At 40.0% G+C, this 13,508-nt stretch overlaps 1 protein-coding gene across 3 annotated transcripts in view; it reads right to left on the reverse strand.

Moving 5' to 3' along the window:
* LHFPL2 (LHFPL tetraspan subfamily member 2) overlaps positions 1-13,508 on the reverse strand; it is a 126,096-nt gene that overhangs the window by 13,870 nt on the left and 98,718 nt on the right. For all 3 annotated transcript variants that reach the window (XM_030968500.1, XM_030968501.1, XM_030968499.1), the window contains one exon: positions 295-1,075. In XM_030968500.1, the coding sequence (XP_030824360.1) occupies positions 295-724 (430 nt within the window). In that variant the 5' untranslated portion in view covers positions 725-1,075. The remainder of the gene's footprint in view (positions 1-294; positions 1,076-13,508) is intronic.

Genomic DNA, 13,508 nt, shown 5'->3' on the forward strand with positions numbered 1-13,508 from the left:
CACAGAAGTTTTTGTAACTGAAAGAAATTCAAACAGAGGAAAAAAATGAACAGCAAACAAAAGAATACTGGTCAGTTCATTTTGGCACACATTACACTGCAATTCTGCTGCCAATGTCAATGTATTGCATGCTGTGTAGCTATAAATTTCAGTTATGTTTGAATAAACACCAGCATATAGAATCACTTTGGGTCTGCCTAATGCAGTCTGTCTGCAAGCAGGCCAGAATTGCTATGTTTCTTCATCTGAATCACCCCAAAATTAAAAATTTAGTTGCTCTCAAAGTGCACGTACCTGCAATCCCTTGTAGCAGCCCACAGACATTAAAAATGCTTTTCTTCATAATACTCTGCACACACATAGTAAAGACAGACACAAATGCCACGGTGCAGAGAATCATGATTCCCATGGCTAGGAAAATAGCGGTTGCCTGCCAGAACCCACTGGCAATCTCACTGAAGTTTTCAGCATAAGGACCACAAAGCGTGTCTCGTCTGGAGAACTGCATGTGGGAGATCCTGGTGCAGCGCCCGTAGATGCCCAGCGTTGGACGGTAGGGCTCCTGCTGTCCCCCTGTTCTGTTGTCCACCTCCTCGGAGCTGGAAGGCTTTGCTTTGCCAATCAGCCAGTCTGCACTCATGAAGGCAATGAGCTCTGCAAAAGCCACCACGATACTCAGGAGAGTCCATAGCATCGACCGACACGTTACAATGACATGACACATATTGATGTCCAGTGCTTGTGATCAGTGCAGCACACTTAAAATCCAGACACAAGGGAGAAAAAATTAAATTAAAAAAGGAAAAGGACCCTAAGAATATCACTGTGGCTGCTCTGACTACTTTCTCCACTCTCTCACAAAGGCCAAGATGAAGCTTCTCAGGAGAAGAAGTGAGCAGCCTCAAGTCTTGCAAGCAGTGCAATCATTTGCTCTCCCTGTTTAGTTCCTCCTTTTTTCTTTCTGGGATGCTGAGCTCTGAAGTATGCGTTTCTTTCTTAACACTCATACTGGCACATGACACTGCAGGCTGGTGGGGGAGGCTACAAGGACTGCCCACTGTTTGACATCATACACCTACAAGAAAAGAGAAAACACATCAGCAGTGAGAAATAAGTAATTTCCACCCCCACAACAAACCAAGATCTGGCACAGATTCACATCAACATACAAAGCTCTAACAAGGGCTGGTCAAACAGAGCCTGCTGGAAACCTCCCTGATTTGTTGCAGGGGAGTAATTAATCTCCCTCCCACTGCTGCCAATACTTACAATATCTGCTGTGCCCTATCCCATGGTGGGTGTTTGTCAAACACTTTGCAAGCAAAGGTCCCAGCAACACCCAGTGGTCCCACCCACTCCTACCTCCACACCCCCATCATCTTCTTCTGGTCCAAATTACCAAGGGTGCTGGCAGTCACCCAGCAAAATGTTTGGACATGTTTAAGCAGTTTCACAGATGTGCACCTCCTGCCTTCACTTCGGGGAGGCAGCACAGCCTGACTTTGGGACAGAGGCTGAGCACAGCTCCACATGCATGGGCACCTAGGTGCAAGGGGCAATGAAGGAACCTTGTTCCAACCTTCCGGGTTTCTGCTGACTGCAGCTGAGCCAACCCCGCCTCAGGAAGAGGCGAACAAGATTACAGTTGCAGACAGCTCACCCTGTGATGTGGTGACCCCTTTGAAGCCTGGATTTTGCAAGGAGTGGCGACTCCCTGGGTCTGGGATCAAGGTTTGCAGCAGTGTTTCAGGAAAGCAATCTGCCTGCAGGTATGTCACACACCTCATCTTGAACTGCTGTCAGCACTGGCAGCCTCTGGTGATGCATGCCATTGTGAACAGGAATCTATGGAAAAGCACCCCAGTCACTGCCAAAGGGCCAAAAGCCCCAGTCAGAAGGGTTGCCAGCCAGCCGTGAGCATCCCAAATCCCCTCAATTCCCCTCCTCCACAGCCCTGTGTAGGCTGCAACTGCAGCAAAATGTTCCCCAGGGCTTTCCCCAAGCCATTACACTGCCTTTCAACAGTGGCTGATGACATTCCCAGAGTTACACTTATCTTAGTACAAGAGGCAGAGATCACTATACTTCCAAGTCCTATCCAAATATCGGCCTCAAAATAACAAACAGGTCATTCCACACGCCTCTGCTCTTGAACTGAAACAGTGTTGCCTGAAAGCAAGGGTGGGAGCAGGAAATGCCTTCATGTTACCCCCTCCAGGATGAGAATGTAGCACTTTGAAGTTTTCTTCACCAAATCCCAAATACTGACGTTGAACCGGAGGCAAGAGTAAAGAACCAGATCTGGACCTCACTGCTGTGCTGCTGCAGCCACCAGATGCCAGAAAAACAGGCATTCCCAATATTTTTTTTAGGTTTGCCATGGGATTGGTATTTAATTTCTTAGGAGTTCTGAGTCAGGTGGTTGAATATTAGTCCCACTGAATGCAAAATGAAGCATACACATGCAGCTTCACACATTCAGAATTTCATCCAGGAATTTCTACTCCGTCCTATATTAGACATAGTGAATCATCTGCAAGATTTCGTCCAGCAATTTCTACTCTCCCCGTACTAGTTGTAGTGAATTGTCTAGATCTGCAGATTCCTTTGGTAAAAGAGGCTTAAAGCTGATGTGCCAACAACAGAATTTGTCTCCTGTAGTTCAGTGTTACGGCACTGCCTTAAAAAGGGCCTTTAGACATAGTGAGCAGTTCCGCTAATTTTCCATTTTGGTGGGGGGGAGAGCATTAAATTTTCAAGCAACCTGACATGCTAATGACTTGAATACACCCTTTGTAATAACAGAGAGCTGAAGTGTCAGCCTGCCAAAGGAAGTTAATTTGCTCAGTATTTCCACTGAAAATAATGACTGGAATGTAGAAAATGTCCACTACAAACCGATTTTCTTCTGATGTCATCTGCATGATTAAAGAGAATTTAATTGAAAATGCCTTTATTTTTTTAAAATATGCTCCAGAAAGCTCTAAAATCTGTATTTCTCTGCAAGAACTGCACCCATATGAACTCATCTTTGTAATTCCAGGATTTTCAGTGAGGGGGAAGGGACGTCAGAGCTGAACACCCATAATGGTTGTTACTGTTGACTCTGTACCACTGGATATGAAACACCCTTTATTGAACACAGATGAAAACAAAGTTCATATTTACTTAGGTAGGTGGATATTCTAGATGAACACTGGTAGCCATAAAAATATATCACTGATAACAAACATGGGATGCTGTACTAGAAGAAAGGACTGAATCATGCTATTCTTTCCCAACCGTAATGTAAGCACAATAAATTGCAACAAAATTCTATGACAGTATCTACGGAAAAGTCACTGCATGAACAAAACAGCCTGTCTAAAGCTGACATGGAGGTCATGTCAAATCTCAGGAGTTCACTTCGCTGTTGTGCAACTGAAGGAAACTTTACAGCATCTAAAAGTGAGGTAGTAGATGTCATTGAGAACTACAATTCAATTGAAAATACTTTGGTTTGGCTTTTCCTAGGCAATGAGTACTTTATTCTGGTGCAAAACACCAAGAGTCAATACACATACCAATGTATCCTCATCCTTGGGAGAACCTCTGCATAAGCTTTTCCGTGCACTAGTGACGTGCTCAAAGAAGAGCACCACTCACCTGCAAGTCCTTTTTATCAGACAGACAAAAACATTTAAAGTAGGATGGTGAGCTCAGAGGAGGGGCAGAGGCATTTCTTTCTGAGACTTCGTAAGGAAAGACTGCAGATGAAGTACTGAAGACAAGTTCTAGCTCAGTCATGTTTAGAAAGTTAACCTTTTCCTCCCAACAACCTCTTCCCCCTTTTCCTCCCAACAACCTCCTCCCCTCTATGGCTTTCCCAATGAACCTAACCATCTCTCATGTGCCTCCAATTATATGTTTGTGCCATACGTGGAAGCCTTTCCAGCTACAGGCTGTGCTAAATAACTGTGCTTCATAAAGCTTCACTCTGCTCACCCCCTGCCTTTTTTTCCTCCATTTTTGCTCAGCAGAAACTCAAACCAGGCCCTTGCAAGGCTGAAAACTAGCTGTTTATTCTTCCTGTCAGTTTCCCATCCCTCAACAAGTTTTTTCCATGACAGAGCCGTATGTTCTTCACAGCACGCCACTCAGCATCCACTTCTGACCGACTGTCAAAATATTTGCTTTGACAACCCAAATTCAAAATACACAATGGTTCTTTAACCCTTTTGGTATTAACTCATTCAAAGTAATTCCTGCTGAAGAAGCAGATTACAAGAAGTAGCCTCACCTCATAGTCATTTGGGACTCTCCCTATTTTTATTACTGCATTCAATCACACTGCCGTGGAAGGAGGCCATTCATGCTGGGAAACAGCCCTGCACAGCATGTGCCCACATGAGCCACACACCACAGCAGCACAAGGGTCTTGGCAGTGCCATTCTGGCCCACCACATAACCCACATTCCTTGTCTGGACAGCACAGCTCTTGGATGGCTCAAACTAAACCTTCGGCCTCATTTACCATGGCTACCAGAACCATGCTCATAGTCATGGTCTGCATTAAGTGAAGTCTAACACAGTGAAAAAGATATCAACAAGAACATCAGATCCTCAAAGTATCAAAGAGAATAAGAGTTCTCAAATGCAAAATTCTTTTTGTTATTTTAATCTAACAAATCAAGACAACTTAAAACATTGCTAAAACTTTCTTTCTCTTCAGATTCAATTCTGACAACCAGATACATTGCCTCCAGTCATACTTTCACATCTCTAGCTAGGACTATTCAACTGTTGCCTTTTACTATACAATATGTCTATGTTCAAAGTATATAAACAACACATATTTTTCTGAATGAGATAAAGAAACAAAATTGCCTTCATTTTACTTACACTGCCAAAAACAGAAAGTGAGAAGCCTATCCAAATTATAGTATTTGAATTAAGGTTTTGATTTTGAAGATGTTGAGCTGCAGGGTTTTGCTTTGGCATACCAGGCAGATAGAAAGAAACAGCTGCAAAGTACAAATCTGAGGCTGTTTATTTTAAAAAGGTGTCTGACAAGTAGTGTACAAGCGAACTACAAGTACCTTGCAGAACAATGTTGTGGCCAGTCCTTCATGCTCCCCTTTTGATTTAACTTAAGTCCGAGGCTTGGACTATGACTCAGCTTTTGCCCTTTCCAGTCTGGTTCTGTCAGCTCAAGAGTGAGAATAAATAATTTTTAGATAAGTGGCTTTTGGCTTGGCTTAAGCAAACCGCTGAATGGAAGGCCACACAGACTGCTGAAGCCATCCAGTTTATAAAATAAATCCAAGCACAGTTAGACATTTTCTGCTTAAGTTTGTTGGGGTCCAAAGTACAACCACATAGAGGAATTTCTAAGTCTTGTTTACCATACATAAGCTTGAGCATCTCATAAAGCAAAATGTGCAAATCTTGGAAGCCTGGGTTCTGCTTTTTCTGAAATGTTTTTCATTAGCAGTAATAAACTCTCTGAATATGCTTTGAACTACAAGAGTGGAAGTGGCTCCTATTTGTGTTGATGTTTACTCACTATTTAAAACAAACAGAAAGAGGCTTACACACTAAGACTCAATTACCTCAAGCTGACCCCCACCCAGGTTGACATGAGCTCCCCCTTTAAAAAGCTTCCATCCTTAGGCGTTATTGGACAAGCAAACTGTTCAATTGTGAGCTCACCAGCCTGGTGGAGTGAGGCAGCCATCAAACCAGGGTAAGAGGGACTGCACTTAAGACAATGTGGTATGACCACTAGAAATTGTTCATTTTCTGGGTAAATGATAAATGTTGGTCAATAAACTTCTCCTCCCACTCAGTCCTCTCAGCATTCTTACAAGAACTGCTGTTCAGAAGGAGATGGCAGGCTTCTGCCAACTTCCCGGCAGTCTTCAAAGCAGCAGAGCACACAACGAGCAGCATTTGTGAGGAGACAGAAAGGTGCACCTCTGCATTTCTACCCCACACACTTGGAGGTGACTTGCAAATGTACTTTGGGAAAGACCAGTTGTCCCAAATGGCTTGGTGTGGGCTCTCTTTGCAGACCACAAGGAGCTCTGGTGACACTGGTTTCTGATAAGCACTGCATACTCACCACAAGAAGCACCTGGACCAAGAAGAGGGAAGGACACTTCATTGTGCCTTCGTTTCATCTTCTAAATGTAACACATTTCAAAGTGATCAAAAAGATTCAGTATCAGATAACAAAATGGAGAAGGTGTTTTAAAGCTGAAGTGGTTGCACAGCTTCAGACAAATAGCTGAGAATAAACAAAGGATTCTCCATTCACCTACGAATTCTCATCAAATTATTGCCAACCTAAACAACATTCCAGAACAGAGCTTTTTACTTGAAGAACAAAGAGTAAAGTTTTGATTAGTCTTCACTTGTGAATTAAAGAGAGTGAATATTTGCATATCTAATGAATATTTAAGCATTATAAACCTGCACAGGCATATTAATGAGTGCATTATTGTGACAGGCGGTTGAAAACACATCAGACTAAACAGATGAATTTTACTGGTAGTGGAAAGAATGCAGACTTATGATGCATCATGTCTTATTCCTGCTGGCACAATGTAAGATGCTGGCACAAGATATTAAATGGAAAACGAAAATATTTTTCAAAATAGCCAAAACTCACTGAAGTATCCTAATCAAAACACTATTTCCTTGTCTTTCATTTAAATTATCTCCCTACCCAAGGAATGTAGATGTAAAATTTTAATTAAACTACCCCTTATGTGCCCAAATATTATGTACACCAAGTGAAAAATAAATGTATAAAACAAAAGAAAATAATTCTGATAGTGACTGTTGGTCTCCTGAAGCTGGACATGATGTTTATTCCATTTCATCTTGCAAATGCTATGGAACATGACATCTAATTACAGGTGGATTTGTTTCTAGAAAACATCACTGTAAAAGAAACAAATATAAAACTTCTTTCCAATTAAAAAAAAAAAGCAGCTGAAATGTACTATTTTTTTCTGACCTCATTAAAAGCAATGGCAAAACTCCCACTGACTTTAATGGGGCCAATACATCACTGAAAAATCACTACAAGAATGAAAGTTTCCAAATTTTCAGACCAACTGCAGGGGAAGTTTAAACACAGAATTCATTTCCCTCTTCCCTCATCCAGACAAAACTTTGCTTATTGCCCCCCCACTAAGAGGATATCAAGTGAACTCAGACTTCCAGCATTGCCTCTGAAGCGCAAATTCTCAAGCTGGAGATTTGTTCCATTGCTCTGTATTTATTGACTTACAAAATTCCTTAAATCTGCAGCCATTACATTGTGTTTTGAAAATTTACTTGGGATCTTTTGTAATTCCAAAACTTAATAAAGCCTACAATGTTAAGAAAAGCTAATGTGTGTTATTTCTATTGTTGCCTCTCAGGAGAAAATTACACATCACATCAAAAATCATCACTAAGGGAGCAATCTTGGCTACAATTAGTGATAGTCTAACTGCTCAGGAATTTACCAACTGGGAACAGAATCATGACTTTTCTGTCCTAGTTTGATTCCTTGGTAGCTCACTGAAGTCTCAATCTTCAGAAGTTTCATCTGAAGCCCCCTTTCTTCGTTACCTACATTATCATACATGCAAGGAGACTCAAATATTCATTGTGTTGTGATTACTTCATGAAACTATTAATTAGAGTCCCTAAAGGAGTCTGATCAGAAAAAAAGGAAGGTTAGCAGAAAAATGGGAAGTCAGAAGGAAGAAACTACTAATATTTATAATATTTATACTAACAAATATATACATGTAACAAATCCTTGCTATTTTTATACTAAGGATTCTTACTTTAAAAGGAACCCAGACTATGACTATTTAAATAGTTAACGGTGTGTGCATAAACTAGAGCATCAGACCAAAACCACATATAATCTGTGCTTATTGTAAAAAACGGTTCACCCTCATGACTTCATTGTGACAGATTTGGAACTATTCTTAATAATTTATTAATATTGTTCTAAGATATTTATTATACTAATACATTGGTTATTGTTTAATATGAGACTAGTGAGAAAAACAGGCAGGAAAGGAAAGGATGACTCAGTTGTGACACTTCTCAGCAAACTCTAGGGAATTGCTTACTAAAAAGACAAAACTAGCTCAGGAAAAGCCTCACAAACACAGCAGATCAAAGACCTCAGGATTGTTTAGGAAGGAACAGTCTTTCAAACTGGAGGGAAGATAAGCTGTTTTAGACAAACAAGCTTAAGAGAAAGGCACCTATGGGATGTGCCTATTGAAGTTAGGCCAAAATGGAATACCATACTGGGCTCCTCACTTGCCCTTAGACAAAGCAGACAGCCTGCAAACAGCCTTGGTTCCATGCATGAAGGAAACACCACTTCAGTTAATTCCCGAAAGGAAACCACTGCAGTATCTCCTTTCACTTCTGTGGCTCTGTTAGCAGAGCAACCATAAAGGTTATGGCTCTCTCTACAGCCTATTTGAACAGTCAGGGGTGGATCATTCTTCTGCTGAGACGAGACCTAAGGCTGTAGACCCAAGAACTGACCTTTCCCAGCAGGAAGGACCCAGAGTTGTTTGCACTGTTACTCACTGCAAACAATCTTCTACATCAGTCCTTTCAGGGCACCGCCAGCTAGAAAGACACCTGGCAGGTATCGACTGCTCCCCAGGTTCATGACGTGTAACACTCCCTCAGTAAGGAAAGGACACACTTTTGGCACAACAGGATCCTTGCACTTTGGATCCAAGACACACAGCTCAAGGAAACTACCTGCTATGACAGCAGTGACTGATGAGATGGAGAATCTATCTTGTCACAAAATGTATGTAATCATTCTTGTTCCTCTTAATTCAAACTGAAAGTGAAGCATTGTTCAAAAACAATCAATACAGACAAGCTCCTCTGCACAGTAATGCATAAACTGTGTGTACATTACAGGAACACTTTCATTGTAACTTTTCATTGTACTTGAGCTGAGGAGAAGCAGCAGTGTCTCAGGTAAGTGAAAAGGGCTGTGATGGACCAGAGCTGCCAGAGCTGCTGATCAGAGCTGCTGTTTCTATACTGGCAAGGATGTCTGAAGTATCTCGGCACCACATATAACAGTAAACTTGAAAAGAGTTCATGAAACACCTTTTATCCAGGAAAAGACAAAGTACTCAGACATTGGCATATCTCTGTGCACATCAACTAAATGTATAGAGCTATAGTTATTATTAATGGTTAATCTCTTGACTGTGGCCAAAGAGAAGTACTGAAATGACATATTTTCAATACTGCATATTTCATTCATCAGTAATTACAGGAATGCAGTATTTAGTTGGGATCTCTGAAATGGAAGCTCTCTGCAAAGAGCCTGGAAACATCTAGACCAATAGCTGAAATTCTGGAAACCACATTTTAGAGCAAGAAGCAAAAATAAACAGATTATTTATTTTAGCAACTAGATTTAATTTTAAAGCCAAGATTGAAGATAATTCTACAACCTGAGCCAGGCGCAAAATTCTGGCTTCTTTTAATGCAGTTTGACTTGCTAGACTAGATAATGCTAACAGTCCTTTTCTGTCCTTAAAATGTATACAATTAATAACTAATGAATGTTTGTAGAAACTGAAAAGGGCTTTCTCAGCTTCACTTTCTCCTAAAATGCTGTCATGCCTCTGTTTCTGATGTCACGTGGCTTGTGTCACAGAAACTCTTAATGTGCAAACTAAAACTGGACCTGTGTGGGGATATACATATAGGTCTGGTGATTATCCACCTTACTGCCATATAAATACATAGGCAAAAAAAGGGAAGAAAGCATAAATAACCATCCCAGATGAGACGTTCCCTCACTCAGGTAATGAAGTCTGTAGCAATACTGCGAACTGAACCTCAATGCTACCACTGGAAACCCTAAAACTGTGGAGATTTAATATACTCTGCAGCGTCTTGCCCTGTGCCAAACACTTTTCTTGTTATCCTTCTAACACAAACCTCAGCTACTCCTGTGTCACTTTGAATCTCTAGCCCTGACACACGACATGCAGGTGTACCTTTCCTCTCCACAAAGGAGGACTGTGAATATGGTCACATCTCCAATACTGACTTTGATTTTCTGCTCGCTGAGAAAAGGTTTAGGTATTAAACTGCAGAGGTTTTTTCCTACAGTAGCCACTGCTGAATTAGGCAATTACCACAGTAACATGTCAAAACAGCTTCAAACAAATTCACCTGTAAAGAAACAAACTTAGCTCCATGACTAGCTTTCTCCACTTGTGCTTCAGAGAGGAAGATAAACTTACTCCTAATATCTGTAGCAGATGATTTCCCAAACACGTACCTCATTGAAGAGGATGAAGCTACAGATATTCAGGGGCCCCATCAGATTGTAGGGAGTGGACTTACTTCACAACAGACCACCTTTTTAGGTATTGGGTTGGTTAGCTTCTTTCAGTTCTCAGTGACATTAATCCTTTTGAAAGTAAATGCAGTCTAAAGACTGCTGGAAGGGTAACATCTGATTGTACCATTGCCAAAAGGTAGAAAGTTCTTGATTATGTCTTTCCCATTGGAAATGCAAATGAATCAAAATGTGTATCTGAAGATGTCCCAAGGAATAGGCAGGTAATTATTACTAAGAAAAAGGTCCCTGCATAAGCTTTTTAAAGCTTCCATAACCTTTATAGAAATCTGTCTGCTCTGTCAGTTTCAAACATTTAACTGAATTCTGAAAATTATCTTTAAATGTAAGATTATCTATTAGATCTCCTTACTGCATTTCAAGTTTTTCATGGCAAAATTAGAAGTACAGTACAAGAAACAATTTCATTAACTGTCCATCATGGAAGTTGCTGTTTAAAACCAATTCTAAAACCAATGCACTCATTGCAATCTGTAGGTTGATACTGATTCTTATTAGCATTAATTGGTTCTTTAAAATACATGGTTGCAAATTATAAATCTTATCTTCTTTTTCCTAATAAGTGCTCTCCTAAAAACCAACTAATTTCATCAGAGGCAAAATTAATTAGATTTGAATAAATCATTAATATCATGTACAAAGCTTATCAGAATTTTACTCAGAATTTTGTACCACAACTCCCCAGTCTAGGACAAATGTCCCAGTTTATGTTGAATATTTACCTTTATCTCAGGCAAATAGGACAGTCCCTTTTGCTAGTCTTTTTCTCTTTGGTTATGTTAAGATTGCAGAATTAAAAGTTGTGGTAATGCAATCAAATAAGCAAAACCATTTCAGCCTAAAACAGAACATACTGAAAAAACCCGTATTTTCTCTGGTTTTTGGTTTGTTTGTTTTTTTAAAAGATGCTTAATCCAATGTTCTCTCACTTTTGAGAAATAGTTATGAGATGTCCAAAGCATCAAGGGAGAGAAAATAATGAAAATAAATAAAAATGGACTACTTAAACATAGAGAGGACAAAAACATGCAGGTAGAAAGACCAACATTATAATCTATAAAACAGGCTTGGGGATGGGGGGATTGAGTTTTTTTCCTAGTGAGGCACTGCCTAATGTACTGAAATGTTTTCCAATTACTGCTACACATTACTGAGCTCCAGATCTCTGACAATGTGTAAAATCTTGCTATCTGACATAGCTGAAATTTTGTCTTGTGTATATATACATATATATAAAAACACACACACATTACAAAAAGCTTGGAAACATTCTACCCTTACAAAATAATTTTACAGTCCTCCTGAATAAAAGTTGAATCAGGAGATTTATCTATTTCAACATATATAAGATTAAGGACACCAAAATTCTTACTTTATTTAACCAGCATAAATATTTCTATAAAAGTTAAATTTCAAAAGTTATCACCTCAAGGCTTAAAGAAAAAACATAAACTGTAACAAATTCCACAATCCACTGAATAAATCAAACAGGAAGCAAAACACCTTCAATGCACACCCGGTACCCAGCACTGTTGGATGAACAGCGCCTACAACACTTGCAGATCACCAATTTGGCACCTCTTGTGCCAAAATGGCACAACGGGCTCCCCTTTTTATATATATGTCAGAGAATACAATTCTACAGGAAACTGGAAATAAAACTCATTAATCTGTGTTCAGTGAATACCACTTTTAGAAAAAGTAAGAGATTGTTTCTCTTGGATATGGCTTATCTTTTACAATTGATTTCATTATGTAGAGTAAGAGCAGACAGATCTATCTGGTGTTCTGCATAGGATTAATTCCAAGAATACCCTGGTTGGTGTACATTGCATTTTCTTCTTATTTACTAGGGTAAAACAAGAACTTACCAAGGTAAAAACCAAAACCCAAATGAAGCATTTGAGTCCTTGCTTCTCTAATCACTTTCCCCCTGAACTGTCATGATGGCAGGAGTAACAGAAAAGAAGCTCTCAAAGCTTTTTGGTGCAGCCTGGTCTATTTGCAGCACAGGCAGAACAAAAGATTTAACTGGACTGACTCACTATTTGGATAATGATCTCATCTGAATTGAGCTGTGAAAATACCAATTTGCCTGACATGTCATAACTGCTGTTGCAAAATCTAGATTCCTCTAGTAGTAGCTCTCCTAGAAAGAAGGCTTTGTTGTAAGACAGAAGCGAGAGGCTCTTCACGCCGATGGTCCAGTTGGTGCATGTGCACAGCCAGGTCAGAGCTGCCAGCAGTGCTGCAGCAGCCTCCTCGCAGCAGGCTGTCCTCTCACAGCTAAAATTTGTGATCTGTGCCCTTGCACATTCTGCCCTTGTGGGGCTGAGATCCACATCAAATGCTCACCTTTGTGTTTGGAAAAACTCAGCATGCACCACCTTTGATAGTGAAGCCATCACCACTGGCTTAATTCCTGGTGTCATCTGCACTGAAGGTGATCCCTGTTTTGCAGCATTATTTTAAGATACTGCCTGAGTAATTCTGGATAGATCACAAGAAAAATTGCTTATCTTTCACCAAAATTCACAGAAAATTCCATTTCCTCTGGACTGGAAGAGACATACACAAACAGGTGCAGGAAATGCCACAATTGGTGGCAATTGTGTTCTTCTGTGCTCAAGGTATGCGTCTTTGGCTTCAAGAACATTCACATTTGTTTACTGTGCATGTTTTTTCCAAGAAAGGAAAGAACTACTTTGTTAGTTTTTTACTATAATCAAAATATGCTATCTTATTCAGGGAAAAGGAACATAGAAAGCGGAAGATATTAGATGGCAAAGTTATCCTTTTTTATTTTTCTTTCTTAGTATAGTGCTGCCAAACACTTATTTTTTATAGTTTCAAAACCAAACTTAGGGTAATTCCTGCCCTATAAGCAATATTTGTATTTGCTCATCATGATCATGACCTTGGCAGTGTGATTTAAGGCTTCTGAGTCCTTGCAGCTGTCCTGAACTCTCCAATGCTTTTACAAAATACTAGAATAACAAAAGAAGAACACCAGTATTCACTTAAAAGTGTTTTAACAAATTATCAGAAAAATTCTAAAGCATTTAGCAGAGTGTTAGTCCTTTTACCTAGGATACAC

This window comes from Camarhynchus parvulus, chromosome Z (assembly GCF_901933205.1).
Source record: "Camarhynchus parvulus chromosome Z, STF_HiC, whole genome shotgun sequence".
NCBI classification, from domain to species: Eukaryota; Metazoa; Chordata; class Aves; order Passeriformes; family Thraupidae; genus Camarhynchus; species Camarhynchus parvulus.